The sequence below is a fragment of the Strix uralensis genome, chromosome 14 (assembly GCF_047716275.1).
Source record: "Strix uralensis isolate ZFMK-TIS-50842 chromosome 14, bStrUra1, whole genome shotgun sequence".
In the NCBI taxonomy this organism is placed as follows: domain Eukaryota; kingdom Metazoa; phylum Chordata; class Aves; order Strigiformes; family Strigidae; genus Strix; species Strix uralensis.
In genome coordinates, this window is record NC_133985.1 from 18,771,720 (window position 1) to 18,791,138 (window position 19,419).

The window sequence follows — 19,419 nt, forward strand, 5'->3', positions numbered from 1 at the left end:
GGTGGGTTGGATGGCGCGGGCGGGGGGGAATCAAAAGGGAGTGAAATAAGAGTTTCTGGCACTAACCCAGATTTTATGCTAGCAAAGTGCCTGGATTGAAGCCAACATCAGAGTGTAACTATATACACTTTTGTTGTTCTTCCTACAGAAATTTGGAAAACAAAACATACAGGGTAACATATTTTTATTGGGGAAATAAATAGTGACCCAAAGACAGAAATCCCCTGGAAATGTGTAGAGAATTGGTATCCTAGGGTATGTCTTTGACGCCTTTTGGATGCAGATGAGAACAAGCTCTACCCATGCTCTGAGCTCACTGGTGGCTTTGTAGCTGTATTAGCATGGCACTGAGCCCACATTCATATACATTCCCTCTCAGCAAGGCTTTTCGTTTATGTTTAGCACCACTAATGATGGTGACCTAGCTCCCAGGCAGTGTGGAGCAGGGCAAAACAAGCTCGCATCTGCCTGCAAAAAATAATGTAGACAGAACCTGGCAGTAATTTCTAGCTGGGGATCAGTGTCTGGCTCCAGCTCTCTGTATCTTTCCACCTTATAAGACCACACTGGTTACAGAGTTGTCATTGTTTTTGGTAGAAAACAAACCACGTAGACTGAACTGTATTCTTTATTTCAGGTTGATCAGGCTAGTTTGGATGATACAAAAATGAATCCTGAAACACATTTAGCTCAGTTTGACTAGAAATTGCTCCACTTCACCCTGATAGGAAGGCTTTTGAGGGGTTCGGCTGTGCTTTGTTTCCATTCCTATATTATATCAGTGGGATGTATCAGGATAATGCCAGTGGCTCTTGGAGTGTCAGTCCAGGCTTTTTTATGGCTATTGCACTGACATTACAGAGTTTATCTGTGGCTGTCCCTTAAAAAAGCCAGCAGAGAAGCAGATCTTTAGCAGTTTACTGCATGTGGTGTTTTAGCTGAAACAGAAATGGACTTCCATTTTCACAGCAAGAGTTGGTACTGGCTGGTAGACTCCTTGCTCAGTGAGTGTTTTCACATCTACTCACACTCACTGTTGCATCGTGAAGGCTGTAGACTGGAAAATAACAGCTGCCAATCCTGTTCTAGGTCCATTTCATATCCCGTTACAGCTGATGCACAGCATGAGATGGAGTAACAGTACAACATTAAATACTTAACTAAAGGATTGCTTTGCTGTCACCAGCTCCCCTGACTGGTCTTGCATGCCATGAAGGCACTTTAACTTTGGTGCACACTTACAAGCTACAGTTCAGTTAATTTACAAATAGACGAGTGGAAGCATTTGGATGCTACCATGCGGTGTGCTTTCCTTTAATTCATGGTGATTAACTGTATTCTTAGTGGCTTAAAAGAAAGGTGTTGCTGCCACAGAAAAATGCTCACAGAGGTTGCTGCTGACCTTATAGCTCAAACCCTCAAAGTGGCCTTTTTCTATCACAGTGCCACTGCTGGAGAGGTGGGTAGACTCAGATTTGAATATTGAATCCCGGAGCCCTGGGTTGGGGTTGGTGGGGTTTTTTTCCCTTTCAGTTGTGGCACGAGGGGACCTGGAGGGAGTCTGCTGCACTCTGGGTCTCTGCTGAAGTGCTGGGGATGCACTTCAGGAGCACTGTCGTTCTGCTGTAGAACATCTGGCATCAAATTTATGCCGGCTGTAATTCCATTAATTTCAAGAGTCATACCTAGAAGTAGACTTTTTCCATAGCAAATTATGACCTGACTGATAGGTTAGAGAGAAGGCTTGGATCACTGCTCTATGCCACTTTGCCCTGGATGATGCCCAGGGCTTATTTTGGGTGCTACAATGATCTCTCTGGCTACTGTTGGCAGTTTCCTGTCAACTAACTTAATATTTCCAATCCTACTGTCTGCAGGTTAATTTGGAGAAGCAGGTTGTACTAATCAGGCACCAGGAAGTAAATTACATGCCTCAAGAGATAACCATGCATTGAGCTGTTGAAAATGAAACAGCTCCTGATTAACTGTTTGTAGACAAGTCCTTGCTCATCAAATTTTATTCTGTCTTTCCTTGTTCAGGGACAATATTGGTTCTTTGGTTCCCAGCTTCTTTAAATTGCTCAGTTTTTATATGCAACGCCTTTACTTATAAAGACCCAACAGAGAAGGGAAGAGTTCTGCAATTTTATTTTGCTCTTTGCTGTCTGATCATGTCATCAGACAGTGATACTGTTGATAATAACAATAATAAGTTATTAGCATTTTCTTAGTCATGTTATTCTGCACAGTGAACATTGTTCATTTCAGCGTATGTTCTCCTGATGACTGAAGGTGTCTCTATAACCTACTGCCCTTTTGCTTGCCTGTCACTGTACTGCTTTTTGAGTGCATAGCACACTGAAAAGTTAGTATTTCTTTCTTCTCCTCTGTCCTGATTGGGTTCTCCTTTCAAGCAGAGAAAATACTGAACTGGAAAGATAATAGGTATGTCATTTCTCTTCACAGATTGTGATCCCCTTCTTCAGCCTATTGATCAAAGACATTTATTTTTTGAATGAAGGATGTGCTAATCGCCTTCCAAATGGACATGTCAACTTTGAAGTAAGATCTGAAAAATGTCTTTATCCCATTCTGATAGCACTATCTGAGACCGTTTGCCTGCGATTTCAGTACAGACAACCAAAGACTGAATATGCCAAAATGGATGATCTGAAGTGACTGCGTGAAGGTTAAACCAATCCCAGAACGTTTTTTAAAATAATTAATATGCATATTTTATATAAACATTACAAGCATAACTTGCTTGATGTCAGTTGGCTGCTAGAAATATAGTGTCAGCAGTATAAATGACTATATTTAGGGTTTGGAGGGGAAAATGACTTTTTCAGGAAATATGGAAAACTATTTTTCTTACGTACTTACGTAAACAAGTCAGTATAAAATGCTTTATACTTTGTTATCTGTCTTTTTAGCCCTTTCTTTTTTAATAAAGAGGTTTGGCAAAGTAAGACAGAAATTACTTGTGGTCATTAAAGAAAAATTAAAATACAAGCAGAATTACGTATGCAGTATGGAGTCACTGTGTCCGTGAGGTAAATGTCGTGCCACTGGTGTAAGGATTTGAATGTGTAATCTTCTCTGTTAAACCTACAGGCAGGAGAATTTCTGATAAATGCAGTAGAAGGATTTATATTCCCCCACAACCCTGGCACTAGGTAGTATAGTCACATATCCTGAGTAACCCCAGTTCTCTGCTGGAGTGGGTGGTTTTGCACTAGTACAACTTGTTGCTAGTGGCGGTGTGCAGCGCTCAGGTGTTCCGTACGTACTGTGCATTGCGATGGCTGGAGGGGCAGAGATGGGGTGCTTCCAAAAGAACTGCCCCATATCAGTGAGAAAATAGTTCTTGAGCTCTCAAATCATTTCTTCAGCATCACTTTGGTTGCGTTAAATTTCTCCTTTGGTTATTGGCATTGTGAGATAGTGAGTGATGCATAAAACACTTGAGCCTGGCATCACCTTAAATTATATCAGAACTGTTAGAAGGCCTAAAGAGCTGTGAGGCGTTGGAGTCACTCCACTTCATGTAATTTATATCGAATTCTGCTCCCTCTTGTCACAACCAGGTTTATGTCCCCTATTCTTAAGTACATATGTGAAACCCATAACTTTGTTCATGGATACATTTTCATTTAGGTACAGAGACAGCTTGTAAGAAGAAACATAGCACAGCCTTTCCTCTCTCTTTCCCCTGTGAAAGAACTGTGAAAATGTATCCGTCTAAAACATACAAGGCTATTTTCTCCTAATGTCTTTGTGGTTGGCACGAGGGATCCTGGATCCAGGTCTTCTGCTTGGATGTGGCTGTTTTAGTGAGATAATCTTACTGGATCTGAGTGGAGTGGTTTTATCTTTACAGAAATTTCTGGAACTGGCTAAGCAAGTAGGAGAATTTATAACATGGAAGCAAGTGGAATGTCCCTTTGAACAAGACCCTAACATCATCCACTACTTGCATACTGCTCCCATTTTTACTGAAGATGGTAAGACTGTGTACAATCTCTAATCACTGAAAATATGTCTCTTCGTCACTACTAATTAAGACCCTGATCCATGCTTTGGTGATCTCTCTCACTGACCAGTCCCAGTTCTTTCCTAGCTTTCCTGTCATGCAGCTTGTTTATCCCTAGTCTGTCAACGTGTTTTTGTAAATAAAACCATTTAGCTCATGAAGCTGCTGCCTGATTGCTTTTCTGTTGTCCATAACTTCTCTATAAGGCACGTCTTGAAAGTTGCCATTGTGGCCCTATTTTTGTAGTCATGAAAAGAGGCCACACAACCATGTCATGGAGTGCTATGAATATCAGCTGTCCCTTAGCCACCCATTCTGTGATTGATGGAGCCAGAACTAATCTCTTCCACAAACCAACACTGTCATCTCTTCAGTGAACATAGCCCAAGGCAATGGTAGTCCAGCTGACCTCCTCCACTACGGCAAAGAAATATGTTGTCTACGGAAAAGAATTTTTAAGAAAATCTTTTCTAGTAATTAATTTAAGCTGTAGCTATGAAAGCCCTCTTCTGAAATTATTTCTCTGATTGTCTTTTTATACTTCTCTGTCCTCTTCAATTTGGTATCCAGCATGTCAGACTCTGTCATTTTGTATTAGTTTGTGTCAGTTGCCTCTTGGTACCTTGTCATGCACAGAATTGTCTGTAGCTATATTCCCATAAGCTATACTGGCATTGGTTTATTTTTTCTTGATTCTATATGCAGTTTTCTGTACTAATCCAAGTTAATCAGACCAGGCAGTTTTATTTCACAGACTGCTTCAGAACACAAAATACTGCTTCAAAAATCCTGCCTAAATCCTAAGAAGAATGACTGCCAAAATAGAATAATTAATGTGATTAAAGTAATACATATCAAAAGGAGATAGGATGGAGGCATTTGTTCTGTTTTTAGGCTCTAAATGGACAGAAAGTGGAAGTCAGGGATAAAAGTACAATTTTCAGGCTGCTGGACCAAGAAAGGGTGACCTCAACCCACTAATTGTTTGCAGATTTTTTCTCTCCTGCCCTCCCCTATATTCATACTGCTTTCATGAGATGCCCTTTGCAGAAGCCACAGGAGGCCTCCCCTGTACCCAGGGGAAGTGCAGAGCAGAAAGACTTGCACCGAGTAAAAGGTGGGAGAATATATATTCGAGAGATGCAGCAGTGGTATGTGAAATGCAGCTTGTACTATGCTTGTCACAGCGTGGCGGAACAGTGGGCCAATATTTGAATATTAAAATGCAATTGAATTGTAGCACAGACTTGAATACTGAGATGGTTCCAGCATTAAAAAATAAAGCATTGCTAAACAGTCAAATGAGGAAATGTGTGTGAACACAAATCACAGCCTACATAAAAAAAATTCTGTGAAGACAGTGAGATATTAATGCATTGCCAGCTTTTGCAGAGGAGACTCCATAGCCTAGACACATTTTGGTGTCATAAAATGCATCCGACAATGCAAAGCTTTGCAGAAAAAAAAGGCCTGTTTATTTTCTTCTACTGTGTTCCTTCTCTGGTTTCTGTAACTCATTCTTGCAGTGAGGGTGCTTTGTATCCATTTAACTCTGGGCTCCTTTACTGTTCCATCAAAATTAACTTAACAGCTTTCCAAAGGTAGACATGTGAGCTAAACATCAGTGTTCTACTGATTACCAGCTACCTGGGGGACCATGAAGTTTTAAAGTTTCTCTTGCTGTGTGGTATAATATAGGACATACAAGAATGCAGAGAGCTAGGGGGCTACTGTTGCTGTTGGAATAACACATATTTACTTTTTCCAGGTTTGTATCTGGCTTCCTATGAAAGTGAAAGTCCAGAAAACCAGACAGAAAAAGACAGGTGGAAATCCTTGAGGTAACCACTCATTTATCAACTCATTTCTAAAGTACCTCCAAAATGCTGCACTGATAGTCAAAGCTTGTAAAGTGCTGGCATTTAAAATGTGACCTCAGATAGAGGTCTTTTCCATTTCAGACTTATCTACAGAACTGAGGCTGCACTGATAAAAGCTAATTGTAATCTCAAATTATCCACTGTTTAAAGAATACCCTCCACTTGTGCATTCATACAGTGCTGCACCCATGCAAAAGAGGCTGATGTAGATGGAAAATGCCCTAGGTTAACTGGATAATGGTTTGGTGTAAGTGAGAAGCTGAAGAGAGTGATTTTTTTTTTTTTTTTTTAAAAAACAACCTACCTTTGTGTTTGGTTTTTTTCATTGTTCTTCTGTTTTAAATTTACAGATCCACTATTTTAGGAAAGACTTGAAGATTAAGAGATTATTGCAGTAGGTCAAGGAAAAGAAATCCGCAAACATTTTGCACTACTGATTCCAAAGATGCCTGTTTGGGATTTAGACAATTTTTTTGTTTGAGTTTTTTGTTGGGTTTTTTGACTGCCTAACATGATGGATGAACTGGATTCATCCACTGAAATCAAAAGAACTGTGTGCACAATGACGCTTTTCTAACTATGAGACATAGAGAGGAAGGACAAACAGACTATTTGTGGCTGTGCCCAAACTGCGTCAGGATCACTGTAACTTTTGCCTCTGAAGGAAAGCGTAAGAAAATCAGGAGCATGGAGAACCATGGTACTGCAAAAGAAAATGGAAAAGTATAAAAAAAGGAAAGCAAAAAATACACATGAATATTTCAGAAGCAGGTGCTTCAGACAGCAGCTCTTTAAACCCTCTGAGGATTGTAAAATTAAATCAAACACAGACACAGCAGCAATCTGGTTAATTGCTGAATGAAGAAAGAACTTAATCTTACATTAGCAGTCCCCCAGCCTTGTTGAACAAAGCACTGACTGCTACAGGTATAAGCTTCCAGCGGATGAAAACTGACATCACTCACTCGTATGTATACGCGTATGTCACGTATAGACCACATCAGCATGGGACAGTCGTACTAACCCCGTGAATTTTTACAGAGAACAATCTGAAGTATGACTATTGCTTAGTTACTCTTCCCACCACTGTTGTTGCTTTTCTTACTGTGAATCTTGGCAGATCTGGGGAGGGCACAGAGTGTAGACAGTATTGCTTAAAGGCACCCCACCACCACCACATCTAAAGCTGAACTGAAGCAGCAAATAACTCTGGACTCAACTTACCTCTATTTAATGTATGTAGTCTGTTCCCTAGTTTTGTTGATGCTGAGTTGCATCTTTTAGAGGGTTTTATCACACTTAAAGAAAAAAGATACTGCTTTACTATTTGAAAAAAAAAAATCTGTCGGGTTTCAATTAATACAGTACTGTTTATTTTGCAACATGATACTAAGAGGGTAGGAGGAGGGGTTAATTGCTCTGAATTTGGGAACTAGATTATAAGCTTTGAAAAGACAGAGGGTTTCAGACTAGAATGAATGCACTAAAGAATTTGTCATTCAGGAGCAGATAACCATTTTTCTCTTTATTTTTAGGATCTAAACCATGTTCACCATTTCCTTACAGATAATATGAAGTAGGGACTATGTCTTGTGTTTAAAGTTGTACAATAATCAAGGTGCTACTGTAACTCCTATATTAAATGATAATGAACTATATGGATATTAGATTCAAAACTAAGCCCTAACAGTAGACTAACTGTTATGTGCAAGGAATGTTCCTACCTGCCCCAGAAGAGACCTCAGAAAGCTTAAATGAAACCTAAATGCCACATGATACTGAACTTTGCATTTTATTACTGATTTGATGTTGGCCTTTTCAGATGTTCCAGTCTTTCTCTGTCTACAACAGAAGGACATAACCCTCTCTTTGAGATCAGTAATAGTTTTATTTCAGTACAGAGGGATTCCAAGTGGCTGTAGTGGTTTGAAAAATTAGGCTAATCACAAAACCTGTCTGTGTTGGCCTGTGTATTTAGCCAGAAAACTGGAACTGTTCCTGCCCTCCACCAGGCCTCAAAAGTTACCCATGCCTGAGTGAGTTGTTGAAATGTGAGGCATTGGTGAGCCAGTGTTTGAAGGCAGCTCTGACAGTTGAGGTGATCGGGAGTGCAGCAGCCTGAGACATGCTCTATGTGATATTTTAAAGGTTTGTAGTGTCTGCAGTGCAGTTCTTACGTTGGGTTATGATCTGTGAAAACCTGTGCAGTCTGGATCATAGCCACCTGGAATCTACTGCTCTTGCAGTTGCTGAGATGAGCAGGACAGTTTCTTCTAGATTTGCATACGTAGGGGCTTGAGGCAGAACTTCAATTCTCCTTTTCATATAGGTCTGTCAGCGCATAAATTCAAGCAGGGGGAACATAAAAATGTCATGTGTTTATTCAAGCTTTGAATGGAAGAACTAAGTGTAAGGATGGTACAATATCATTCCAGTCAGGCAGTGATCACTATTCTGGTGATACTGTTAATATGCTGTTTGTTAATTTTTGTGCATGAGCTGAGAGCTATTGAGAGAAACGTGCACACAAAGCCATTCCTTCAAGCAGGACCATTTCCAAAATGATTCCATTAAAAGCCTGTTAAATTCCAACCAAATCCAGAGCAATAACCATAAACCTATCTACAACAATGCTAATGCCTAAGTGTGTTTGCTAAATGGTCATTTTTTTTCTTAATGTCTGCATCTTTTTAATAGGCACACTGTGACTTCATACTGGAAGTGATTTTTTTATTTATCTGAAACCCAATGTAAGTGGATGGGCCCTTTCTTCAAACCTGCTTCTTAAAATGCAAACCCTCACTCCTTTCCTAATGAGCCAATAGAGGCTGGTACAGCTGAGATTATAACACCCTGAAGATGAATCAAAATGTGATTTCTTGTGATAATACTATATATTCTTGGGCACCTTCCATGAATTCAGGCAATTTTGTAAGTATGAGTTAAAGTAGATCTTATAAAGTTTTTCACTGTTGCAAACTAAACCACTTTCATAGTCCAAAACTTTCAAACTTCAGTGCTTAAAATGGAAGCATAAAGGTCAGATTTAGGTAGGTATTAAGGGCTTAGTGGGACTTTCAGAAGCACCAAATTATCTTTAAGCCTTTATGTAGTCACACAGTTAAAAGGTCTTTTTTCAGAGGTACTAAACATCCTCATCTCTTGGTGACTACCGAGGCACTTATTGGTTTATAGAGGTTTGTGGCATATTGATCCGTAGCATCTGATCTCCAGAGATGCTGGCTGCTCTTTGCAAAATGGCTTGGAGATGAGAGTACAGAACAACTTAAAATGAGAAGACAGCACTTTTTAAAAAACAGACTTTAGGAATCATAGCTTGTCTTCATATGATTTCTTACCTAAAATCCTATTGATTTAAATAGAAGCAGTGTAGAGCCTTGAATTACAGCTTTCAGTTGCATTTGTAATTAGTATTTGGCCTGACTAGGGTGTACAACTCCTGACAGGAGAGTGGTTAGAGCCTTGCTTCACCAACAGGTTTTACAAAGCGCGAGTACAACTGAAACAAAGGCTGACAATTTGGGGAATAAATTTCTTCCAAAAATGTATTAACATTACACAAAAATGAGAAAAAGCACTTCCAGTAATTAATGTTTTCTTGCTATAAATGTGTAAAGAACTCCTACCATGCTGAAAAGAAAGCAGTATCACTTAACACCAAGCACTAAGCCACTGTAAGGCATGTAGTTATTAGACTAACATCTAGACAAGTTACTAGTAGTAATGTCATGGCTTTCTAATTCCACTTTTTTCAGTGGATTGGCCTCCCTGACAGCTGCTTGAATTAATGCTACACAGAGAACAGAGCAAAACTAGACCTATAGGTCTGTAGTGTTAGTATCAAAACCCTAAGCTAGTAAGATGTGACTGTATGATAGAGTCTTTCAGAAGCATTAACTTAGCTTCTGTGTATACAGCAATATTTTAAAAGACCCAAATACATGAAATCACTTCTGCACCTCCTCTAGTGTAATCAGAGTGGTAGCAAAAGTCCTATGTTTTCATTTCTTGAGTGTGCCATTCTGCAAAGCGGGGCTAGATAAAAAGTCCAGTGAAAAACAATGAGGGAATTGTGTGCCTTCAGCTTGTGTTGAAGTCAGTAGATGAACTTGTTCAATGCCTTTCAAAAGACACTTAATCATACAATCTTGCCCTCAATTTCACATCAGCATCAATCACATTACCTAATTAAAGATTGATGGATGTAGGTCTGCTGGGCATGACAATTTTGAGGGCAAAAAACTCTTGAAATGAGTCTAGCACACAAGACCGCTGCGCACAAGAGTACACTGAGCTTAGGCTATCATTCCGCCCTCTGTTAGGCAGTTAACACAATCCTGTCATACAGCTGGCTGGAAGCTCTCCATGTGGATAGAGGACATGCAGATCTGGAAGCAAACTGTGATCCCAGCCACTGCCGAGATGGCACTTTAACAAAGTGTGGACACAGCTGCTAAAGCACTTCAAAGAAGAAACAATTTAAGCGTAGAGATATTTTTCTCAGCTTGAAAATATTTTATGATGTGGTCAGTGGTGATAAGATAATCACTCCCTTAAAATCAAGCCAGTCCCTTACTCATACCTTGGTTACTTCATCATATTTTGTTGCAATAGTTTACGCACCTTTTTTTAAAGCACATGAGCACTGGTTTGCACGTGACAAAGTCCAGTTTAGAACAGAGCTCAGATCACTGAATATGTAATTGGAGTTACCAATAAAAAGACATGTTAGTAGAAAAGATAGTTATGTGTATCAGTGTAAAAATGTTACACAGTTAACAGTATCTGACCTAACAATGACTGTTCCATAGAATGAGACTGATCCCAAGCACAGCAACGTGCCAGAGAAAAAACTCTAATTGATTTTGATGGGCTTTGGAGCAGTCCTACAATTATTAGCTATAATAGAGTTTTAAGTTATTCATAGGGATTAAATTGTATTGACAACTGGTATAGTCCCTGGCCCTTCTTTTGAGCCAGGTGCAGCTCTCAAATGGGCAGGTTCACTTAATAGGGTGAAAATCCAGCCTAGGCAAAAGTTTTCTTTGACATTGTTGAAGTTTCAGCAGCAAATTCAACGACTGAATTTGATCCAATGAATTAGTTCACGTCTGAGAGCAAAATTTGACTTTCTGGCTTTAAGAACCTTTTTTTTCTTTTTAGACTGGTAGAAATTAGCCTTACTGTCTCAGGTGTCTCTTCCATTGGAAATTAAAACCCCTTTGATTGTGAACTGATTATTTCCATTGTTGTAATTGCAGAATGGGATTAGGGAGTGACAAGGAAACAGGGAAAAGCCCCTTTGCCACTGCTCAGAGGTTCACCTGTGGGCCAAAGACTCTCTTTTCTTTTGTCCTTTTTAACATAATCTGTTGAGTGAAATTACCTCAGTAGTTGGTGCAGGGCATTATTGAACTGTGGCTGGGGAACAGCACACCCGTATCTGGTGTCCATATGGCAGCACATACACTAACAGGGGGATGCAGAGATGATTAGATGATCCTGTACAAAGCTGACATGCAAATTCATATCTGAGCCTGCACTCCTAGGTTTCTGATGCTGGGATGCATCCCTTTTGAAAGGTGGGAAGTTCTTGGAAGTTCACCTGGGACAAAGCCTACTTCCTTATCCATCCAACAGAATGATTACAAGAAAATTCTTTGAACTAAAAGAGGTTCGTTCCTCTAGAGGACTTGAAACAGTGAAGAATCTGTCACTTAGTTGACAGAGATTTTAAGATCTAAGCAACATGGAAAAGTAAATACTTAAAAAGATTGAGAAACACATTGATGGTTGTTAACTTTCGTATTTCAGAGCATGGCAGCAGAGTGGAACAAAATACCTGTGCAATCTTCCAATTATCAATGGCAGATGGGCAGGCTAAGGCAGCAGAGAATACAGTGAAGTACTGACCTAGAAAGCTGTATCAGTACTTTTGTTTTAATGTTGGATACGTTGGAAGGAGAGCACGCTGCCTTAGTGTGTCCCTTTCCTGCTCTCTGTGGAGCAGCTGAGCGCTGAGCTGAGCAGAGGAGGCAGCAAACAAGTTACTTTTTTTTTGATGGAACATACCTGGAGGTTAATCTGTTTTGTATTAATTTCTTTTACAATTCTTTTTGCATGTTTTCAGATATGCAAAAAATATTAGACGTTAAGCTAATGCTCATACAGGGCATTACATCCTGCATTTTTACATTATGCAAGATGTAAATAAGAAGCTAATAGCTTGTGTGGGTGGTATTTCATACATTCTGCACGGGTGCAAGACACTGAAACTCAGGCTATAACCTCAGCTACAGAAAAAAGCTAAGTATGAGTAACTCCTGTCTAGATCCCCTGCCTTGCACTGTGGCCAGACGCAAACTGTAATGCTGTAAATTGAGTTGCTTAGACTGCTTGCTCTTCCCTTGATGCCTTTCCCTCCACAGAAGAGGTATTTTGCTCCATAAACAGCTCTTGCAGAATGCCATAGGAACATTTTTCTAGTCCTCTGCTATACAAGGGCTCTATAATCATCCTCCAGAGCTGTCATAATAGAATAGGAGTCCTTCTCCCTTCATCCCTGTGGCCCTAAAACTGCCAACCCAGACTAATACTGCAGTACGGCAATGTTCCCAGGCCTTCCTGAATGCAGAAGACTCTGAGTTCTGAGCTCATGAGTCCTATAAGTTAAGTATCTGTACAGGAAACTTCCTTCTAAAATGTGCAAAGCCCATTTAGCAGATTTCTGACCAGAAAATTCCATAGTCCAGCTACCTTTCAGAGAAATGTGACTTCCTCAGTGAACTGTTACTGGTCAGTACTATATCACTGCTCTCATTATTTTATTATGCTTCTAAAATTCCAGTCTTTTTGAACCCACTAAACATATGACGGTTTCTTAATGTTTGGCCCATGGGTAAACAGAGTTTAGAAAACGGGGGTTGTGGTCTCGACAGTTGACATCATGTGTATTTCTGTAACAGCCCAAGCTGGGTTATCACTTACAGTCTGCCCTCATGTTGAACTAGAAGGAATTGTTCCGACAGAATCCTCCTCATTATTAAAACTTAGTGAAAGGTGTATGCACAGAGCTATTAAATTCAAGTGTTTCAAGATAATGATTCTTACAAATGTACAAGTACTTCCCTTAGGAGTCTGTCTGTAAGAAGACTATTGCTAGTACGCAACACGGATGGAAAATAATTTATCCTCTGGGTTTTAGAACTGTTAGCAAGTGTTCATCAGCTTATAAAGGTGAGAAATCAGATTTTAAGGTTTTTTTCACTTTTAGTGACAGTACCAGCTGTCTTAAACCTAAACTCCAAGAACATATTATTCTAAAACATTTATTCACCGACCTAAAAACACAGAGTAAAAATGGGTAAGCAGAACTGTCCTTATTTTCAGATTGAGAAATTCAAAGGTTGAATGACATGTCCAGGATTCCCTGGGAAGCACATCCTTTCAAAAAATTACCCCAGAAAGATATCCAAATTTTAGTTCTACATTTCTTCTGGTGTAACTCCTTTTAACAACTGTGCTTAGCAAAATGGGAACTAAATTATCATTTTAGTTTTTAAAAAGAATCAAGCTAGGAAATAAATACAGATTAAAAGACTGGTATATACTGATCATGTGAACGATGGTAACAAGGAGCTGTGCTTTTCCTGTATCTTTTTATTTAAATTAAGCAATTCCATGTTATGATTAGCATTTTCAGGTCAAATGGAAATCCCTCTACCATCCATAATACTCAAACCACGTAGCTTTGTTAGAAGTCCTCGGAACAAATACTGACACTTTATTAATTGCACAGGCAGGAAACAGTAAGGTTACTTGAAAGCGGCTGTTATGATTTTGTGACTGTACATAGATCTTGCAAAATGTTAATGGTAATATGCATACTGTACCCCACATAACCACTGCAAGAATAGCATGGTCATTGTTACGCTTTATAGCTGTTGTGGAAAATGTCTTAACCTGCATTCATGATTATAGTGCCCATCCTATTCCCATGCCTTTTTATACAGTTGTGGTAAGATTGTTATGAAATCCTTTTGTCAGTCATGTTCAAGCTAACTTACCTATGTATAGAATTTATATATTAAACCCCCCTAATTTATACTGTGTTTTAACAGTTTGCCTGAACTGTCTATGGTTTCTAAATTTTGTAATGTGAGTGTCAAATAAGAATAATAATAATAAAAAAAAAAAGGCTCAGCTGTGTGGATTTTGTTCTTTGGTTTTATTTGTTGTAGCAATTTCAACAACTACAAATCTACAGAATAGGCTGTAAAGAAATTTGTGTTGCTTTGAAACTCCAAAAATACAAAGATGTCCCTGACTGCATGGCAATTCATGAATATGCATGTAGTTGCAAAAGTACCTGTGGTTTCTGCTGTTCCTCTTGTTTCCACTTTACGGCTTCTCTCTTCATCCTCACACATTCAGAACATTGCACTGCACGTACACTGCAAGGAAAAGAGACAAATTCTCTCAGTTCCCATAATAAGTATTTTTCCAGATACGAGTCATAGACTCAACAATTCTTTATAATGAGAGGAAAAAGCTGAGTCTGGGCCTGAGTATTTTTAGTCTGTTCCTATAAAACTTCGTGGTACAACTGATGTTTAAATGTGTTCTTTTATTATTTGTATGGCAGTAAACCGAGAGCTTCTAGTGAGATAGGGACCCATTTCTGTAATAATGTACAGTAAGAGACATCCTTGGTTCAAGTAGCTTAAAATTCTTTTAAATAAAGCAGAAAGCAGCCCAGAGGTGAAACTCAAGTGGTGGAGTTTTCTTGATGTAACATTGGGCATCTGCACCACATTGCTTCTGTGAGTGTGTTGTTTCTATTCAGCACAGCCTGGTTCTGCCTGCTGTTATCAAGTGAGGACTTCTGCTCTACGTGAGTAGTGCCACTGACTCCAAAGCTTGCACAAGTGTGACGTGCAACCCCCTTTCTCAGCACAGCAGTCTTGCTCACAGTGTCGGAGCTCTTGCCAAAAGGGATTGTTATGTCATCTGGCTGAACTGCCTTGTAAACTGTAGCTTATTCAGCTTTACCAGTGTCAAGCCCCCAAATTTTTATTAGGCTAAAACATTTCAATCCTCAGAAAGCTCAGCTGTGCCGCCGAGTGAGAAGAGCTGAAGTTTCAGCCGTCCCTGTGAGCCTTGCAATAAAAGGGAATGGATCAGGTCAGCTCAGCCCAAGGTGATCCTAGCTGGACAATCACACTGTGTATTACTGAAGTAAAAACCAGTCTAAACACTGGATCGAAAACATCTTGCCTGAGTGGCAATCTGCCAGCCATTTAAGGGATTGTGTTTCGATTGCCCTTAATATCTTAATACAATGTATGGACTTGCCGAGGGCAGTGTAGGCCATTCCAATCTCCCACCGGTCACAGGTCAGAGTGAACCATCACGTTATTTGGCCACAACTTTTCACCAATGCACATGTGAATGAACACAAGTGCCCACACCCACACAAAGGTTCCAGGTCACTGCTCTTCCAAGAAAAATTCTAATAACTCATTAACAAGAAAAATGTGTCCCTGAGCCATAACCATGTCTTGTTCTTTTCGACCTGGCAGAATATTTGTGGTTTTCTATTCCAATGCATAATCTGCAAAACAGTCTGTTTGAAAATTACCCCTTTCAAACATAAACTCTCATGGTGTGGAAATACTACTGTCAGTGGGTTCTTGCTTTGCCTTTCTGCTGATTCACCCATCCAAGCTCCTATTATCTCTTTGAATTTACATATGCCACAACAATCTAGGACACTAGGTCCCTTGATCAGTAGTTACAGTGATTTGTGAAATTAATAACATATTTTCCCTGATACATTTTAGAAATGCTCCTGGTGGTTTTTCCATCCCCATTCAGTTCAGTCCCTTATAAACAGCCAGTATTGTCATTACTCTGTCCCTGAGCTCCCACGCAAAGCTCCAGCTGGTACCACCCAGCTGAGGGGATCTATGAAATTCTCTCCATCAGTATAAAAACCAAACCATGGAAGTGCAGAAATCCATAAACAACTAAGAGCAACACACAAGTACTATTCAACCACGCTCTGACACTAACCAGAGGGAGGGAAAACAAAACCAATACATCTTTAAATAAGAGAAAGCAAGCACAGCACCAGAAGTACTGAAAGCCAGGATTTTTTGGCTCTGCCATTGAGTCTTTCTGAGGCTTTGGGCAAGGCAGACAACCCCTACTTTAAATTTTGTATCTGAACAACAAGAAAACTGAATGACATTTACATTTCCTGAATAGCAGCTGTGAGGATGGATCACCTACTGTTGTAAAGCATTTGAAAGAGGGACCATGCAAAATTGCATTTTGAAGGAAATGTTTTGAATGTAGCTTTTCATACATGCACAAATGTGTCCCGCCAGGATAATTACACTGAATTGTAACATATTCTGCTATACAAAGCAATCTAAAACATGGTTGCATTGTGTGTTACTCTCTCCTCAAGTTGTGCAGACATTTGGTGTTCTAAAGTCTAATTAAACAAGGAAATATCTCATATAAACAACAGTAAATACCATAAGGGTTGACAGCAGAAGTAGCTATAACTACACTCAAATGAGTTTCCTTCCCAGTTTTGTAAAGACTAAATTTCTCTAATTCGATTCTTCACCGTTAGATTATTCCTTTCTTTAAAATGGCCATTTCTAGAGGGGCTGTTGCTTTGTTTGCACTATATAACCCGGCTGTGCCCAGTAAATTTCTCCTGATTTTATCCTGCTCTGAGACACCACTTAAATTCCAGCTGATGTTCCTCTACTGCTGGGTCTCCACTGCCACCTCCTGAACAGGAAGGAAAATTAACTGCTTTCAAGACTGTTTTTCCTTTTAATGTCTATAGAGGTATTTTTGTAAGCACTTTCTTTAGCATGAAGAGCAATAGCTGAAACTGCTTTGCAATCTGTCTATAGAGGCTACTTTCTATAAAATCTGCTGCAAGGCTTTTGCTTCAGAGCAAAATTTCTTTAGTTTATGTATATTTGATGTGAAGGTGGTACAACCTTTATATACCATTTTTCTTCTTCACAAAGGTTCAAAACAAAAAGCTAATTATTCTTCACTTCTGATAGACTTGTTCCTCTTTCAATTGTCAGCTGAAAACCTCTGACTGAAAATGGTAAATTTTTACTAGCTCCCATTCATTGCATTTTCATAATGAAAAATAGTTATTACCATGCCTTCTTTTGCAGGCTGATGATCCTTCTTCCCGACAGAAGAGAACCAACATACCCTAGAAGCAAAATTTTCCTGCTTCAAGGTAGTCAGTTCTGATAATGCCTTCATCATTAGCTTATTTTTTCCCATTAAATGGGACTTCCCCAAATTGTCCCTGAGCTGCTATACACTGTCGGAGGGCCTGTCTTCTATTTATATGGGAAGACAAAAATAGCACAGGTAAGACCTAGTAAAACCCTAGAAGAGGCAGTGAGGCAAGGAAGGCAGGTAATGTGATCCTGTCACATCCCATCTTCTCTGCCCTGCCAGGGATACCAGCCACTGGTTTGTCATCAGCCTTTCAGCAAGAAACTTTCCATAAAACCCAGATACCTTTCCTAGACATTCCTCTTGGAATAAGAAATCAGTGAGAAACTGTAATTATCTGGTACAGTTGGCTAATGTCAGGTCAACAGATATTTTCTGCATGTTCACACCACTTCTGCACACATGTTCACGTGTGCATGTTCGCTCTCTGTATATGTAATTTTATCCCTCTATCTCTTTTCTGCTGCTTGCAGTCTGAGAGGATTTCTCAGGCAGGGGCTGTATCAGTAGATGTTGGGAAAACTCTTAACACTTTGCAGATGTTATTGCTAGTTTTATAAATAATAACCAAACATTTACATGCTAAATGAGAAAGAGTAAACCACTGGCACCAAAGCCATATTTGGCACTGACAGATTTCGTATACAACAAGGACTATGAGGTAAAAAGCTTTTTTAAAACCACGTGGCAACAAACAGCCGTTAATGCTCCATATCTTAGTTTCTCAAAAAAAAAAAGAGAAACAGGATTTTCACTCTAGTGCAAATCACATTTAAATGCTTATCTTAAGCTCACTGACAAACAAATTTTAATGAAAAATTTAAAACCACAAAACCAAACATACATCTTCATTTTAGTATCATTTGCTAATACTTTGGAGGACTGACATTAAAAAAAACATCAGCACTTGTTCAGTAAAAAGTACGCTATACATTAGATACTCTGGTTTTTGCTTCAGTTGCAAAATCTTGCTGTATTATAGGTAAAACTTGCTAAAATTATTCCGAGAAAGTGTCACTGAGTTCAGGAATTTTTCAATTTATCCACTACCCTTCAGAGATTTGTAATTTTCCCCAGATAAAACACTGTGAGTTAATAAATTTGAAACTTGTTTCAGTTCCACTTTCCCTTCATTTTGGGTTTGCTTTACTTTAAAAGAATCTCTCTGAGTTTATGAAAGTCTCTGAGTGACTGCTAGAGGAGTTGGTAATATTTTTGCACTGTACAGTACTGCATTAATTCAGACCTGTGGCACCAGGGTTTTCTTTTCTTGGAGCAACCAAGCATTTGTCCCTACCGGATGCATATGACTAAGCTTGATTCACCATAATACATTTCTACGGGTATGAATCAGGCCTTGCACCAGCAGCGTAAGGCCCAGCACCCTGTGTTCCTCGGCCCCAAATCTGCGGGGAGCACCAGCAGCACCTCCTGCATCTCTCCCCAAACTAGGAAACATCGATTTGCTTGCTCTCAGCAATGCACATACTCTTTTCAGCTGTCAGAGCAATTACTCACGGAGAACGGGGCGGTTACAACTGGTGGGCTTGGGCGGATAATCAGTTTTATTAGCTTTTTACTGTACAGCCTGTTAGCAACGTGGAGTAACAACTCCCCTGAGACTTACCTGCAAGCTACTCTTAAACATTGTGAGCATGAAGCCAGGCCTAACAGTGTGATCAACCTGGACACTGAACTGCTTAAACACAACGTTTGGTGAGTTCATCGGGAATAATTAATTGGCGGTATGGTTTTAGGACCGCTCCACCTGTTTGACCAAGCAGCACTCAGCACCAGAGGGCGGCCCTGCAGCTCGGCGGTAGCCTTTGAACCCGAGCTCGCTGCTTGAATTTGGGTCCTTAGCCTTCACGGCCGTAAGCTTCTTAGAAGTCTCCCCCCAAAGGGGCGCGGGGAGGGTCCAGGCCGAGGCGTGCGGGCTGGGCTGGGCTGGGCTGGGCTGGGCTGGGCTGGGCTGGGCTGGGCTGGGCGGGCCGAGCCCCGCTCCCCTCAGAGCGGCCGCCATGGCGGCTGTGGCGGCGGCAGCAGCACCTCAGGGGCGGGGCGGGGCGGGGCTCGGGGGCGGGGCCTCTGCCGTCCCCTCCCCGCTCATCAGGGCTGGGCTCGGCCCCTCCCCCCACCTCCGCTAGGGGGCGGCCTTTGTCCTACGCCCGCCCATTGTGCCGTGCGTCTGACGTC

General features: G+C 40.3%; 1 protein-coding gene across 1 annotated transcript in view; it reads left to right on the plus strand.

The window, feature by feature from the left end:
* Positions 1 to 14,142, plus strand: part of RASGEF1C (RasGEF domain family member 1C) — an 83,512-nt gene extending 69,370 nt beyond the window's left edge. Inside the window, exons 11-14 of the mRNA XM_074883581.1 lie at positions 2,467 to 2,562; positions 3,881 to 4,004; positions 5,802 to 5,874; positions 6,264 to 14,142. Coding sequence (XP_074739682.1) covers positions 2,467 to 2,562; positions 3,881 to 4,004; positions 5,802 to 5,874; positions 6,264 to 6,288 — 318 coding nt within the window. The 3' untranslated portion in view covers positions 6,289 to 14,142. The remainder of the gene's footprint in view (positions 1 to 2,466; positions 2,563 to 3,880; positions 4,005 to 5,801; positions 5,875 to 6,263) is intronic.
* The last annotated feature ends 5,277 nt before the right edge of the window (positions 14,143 to 19,419 follow it).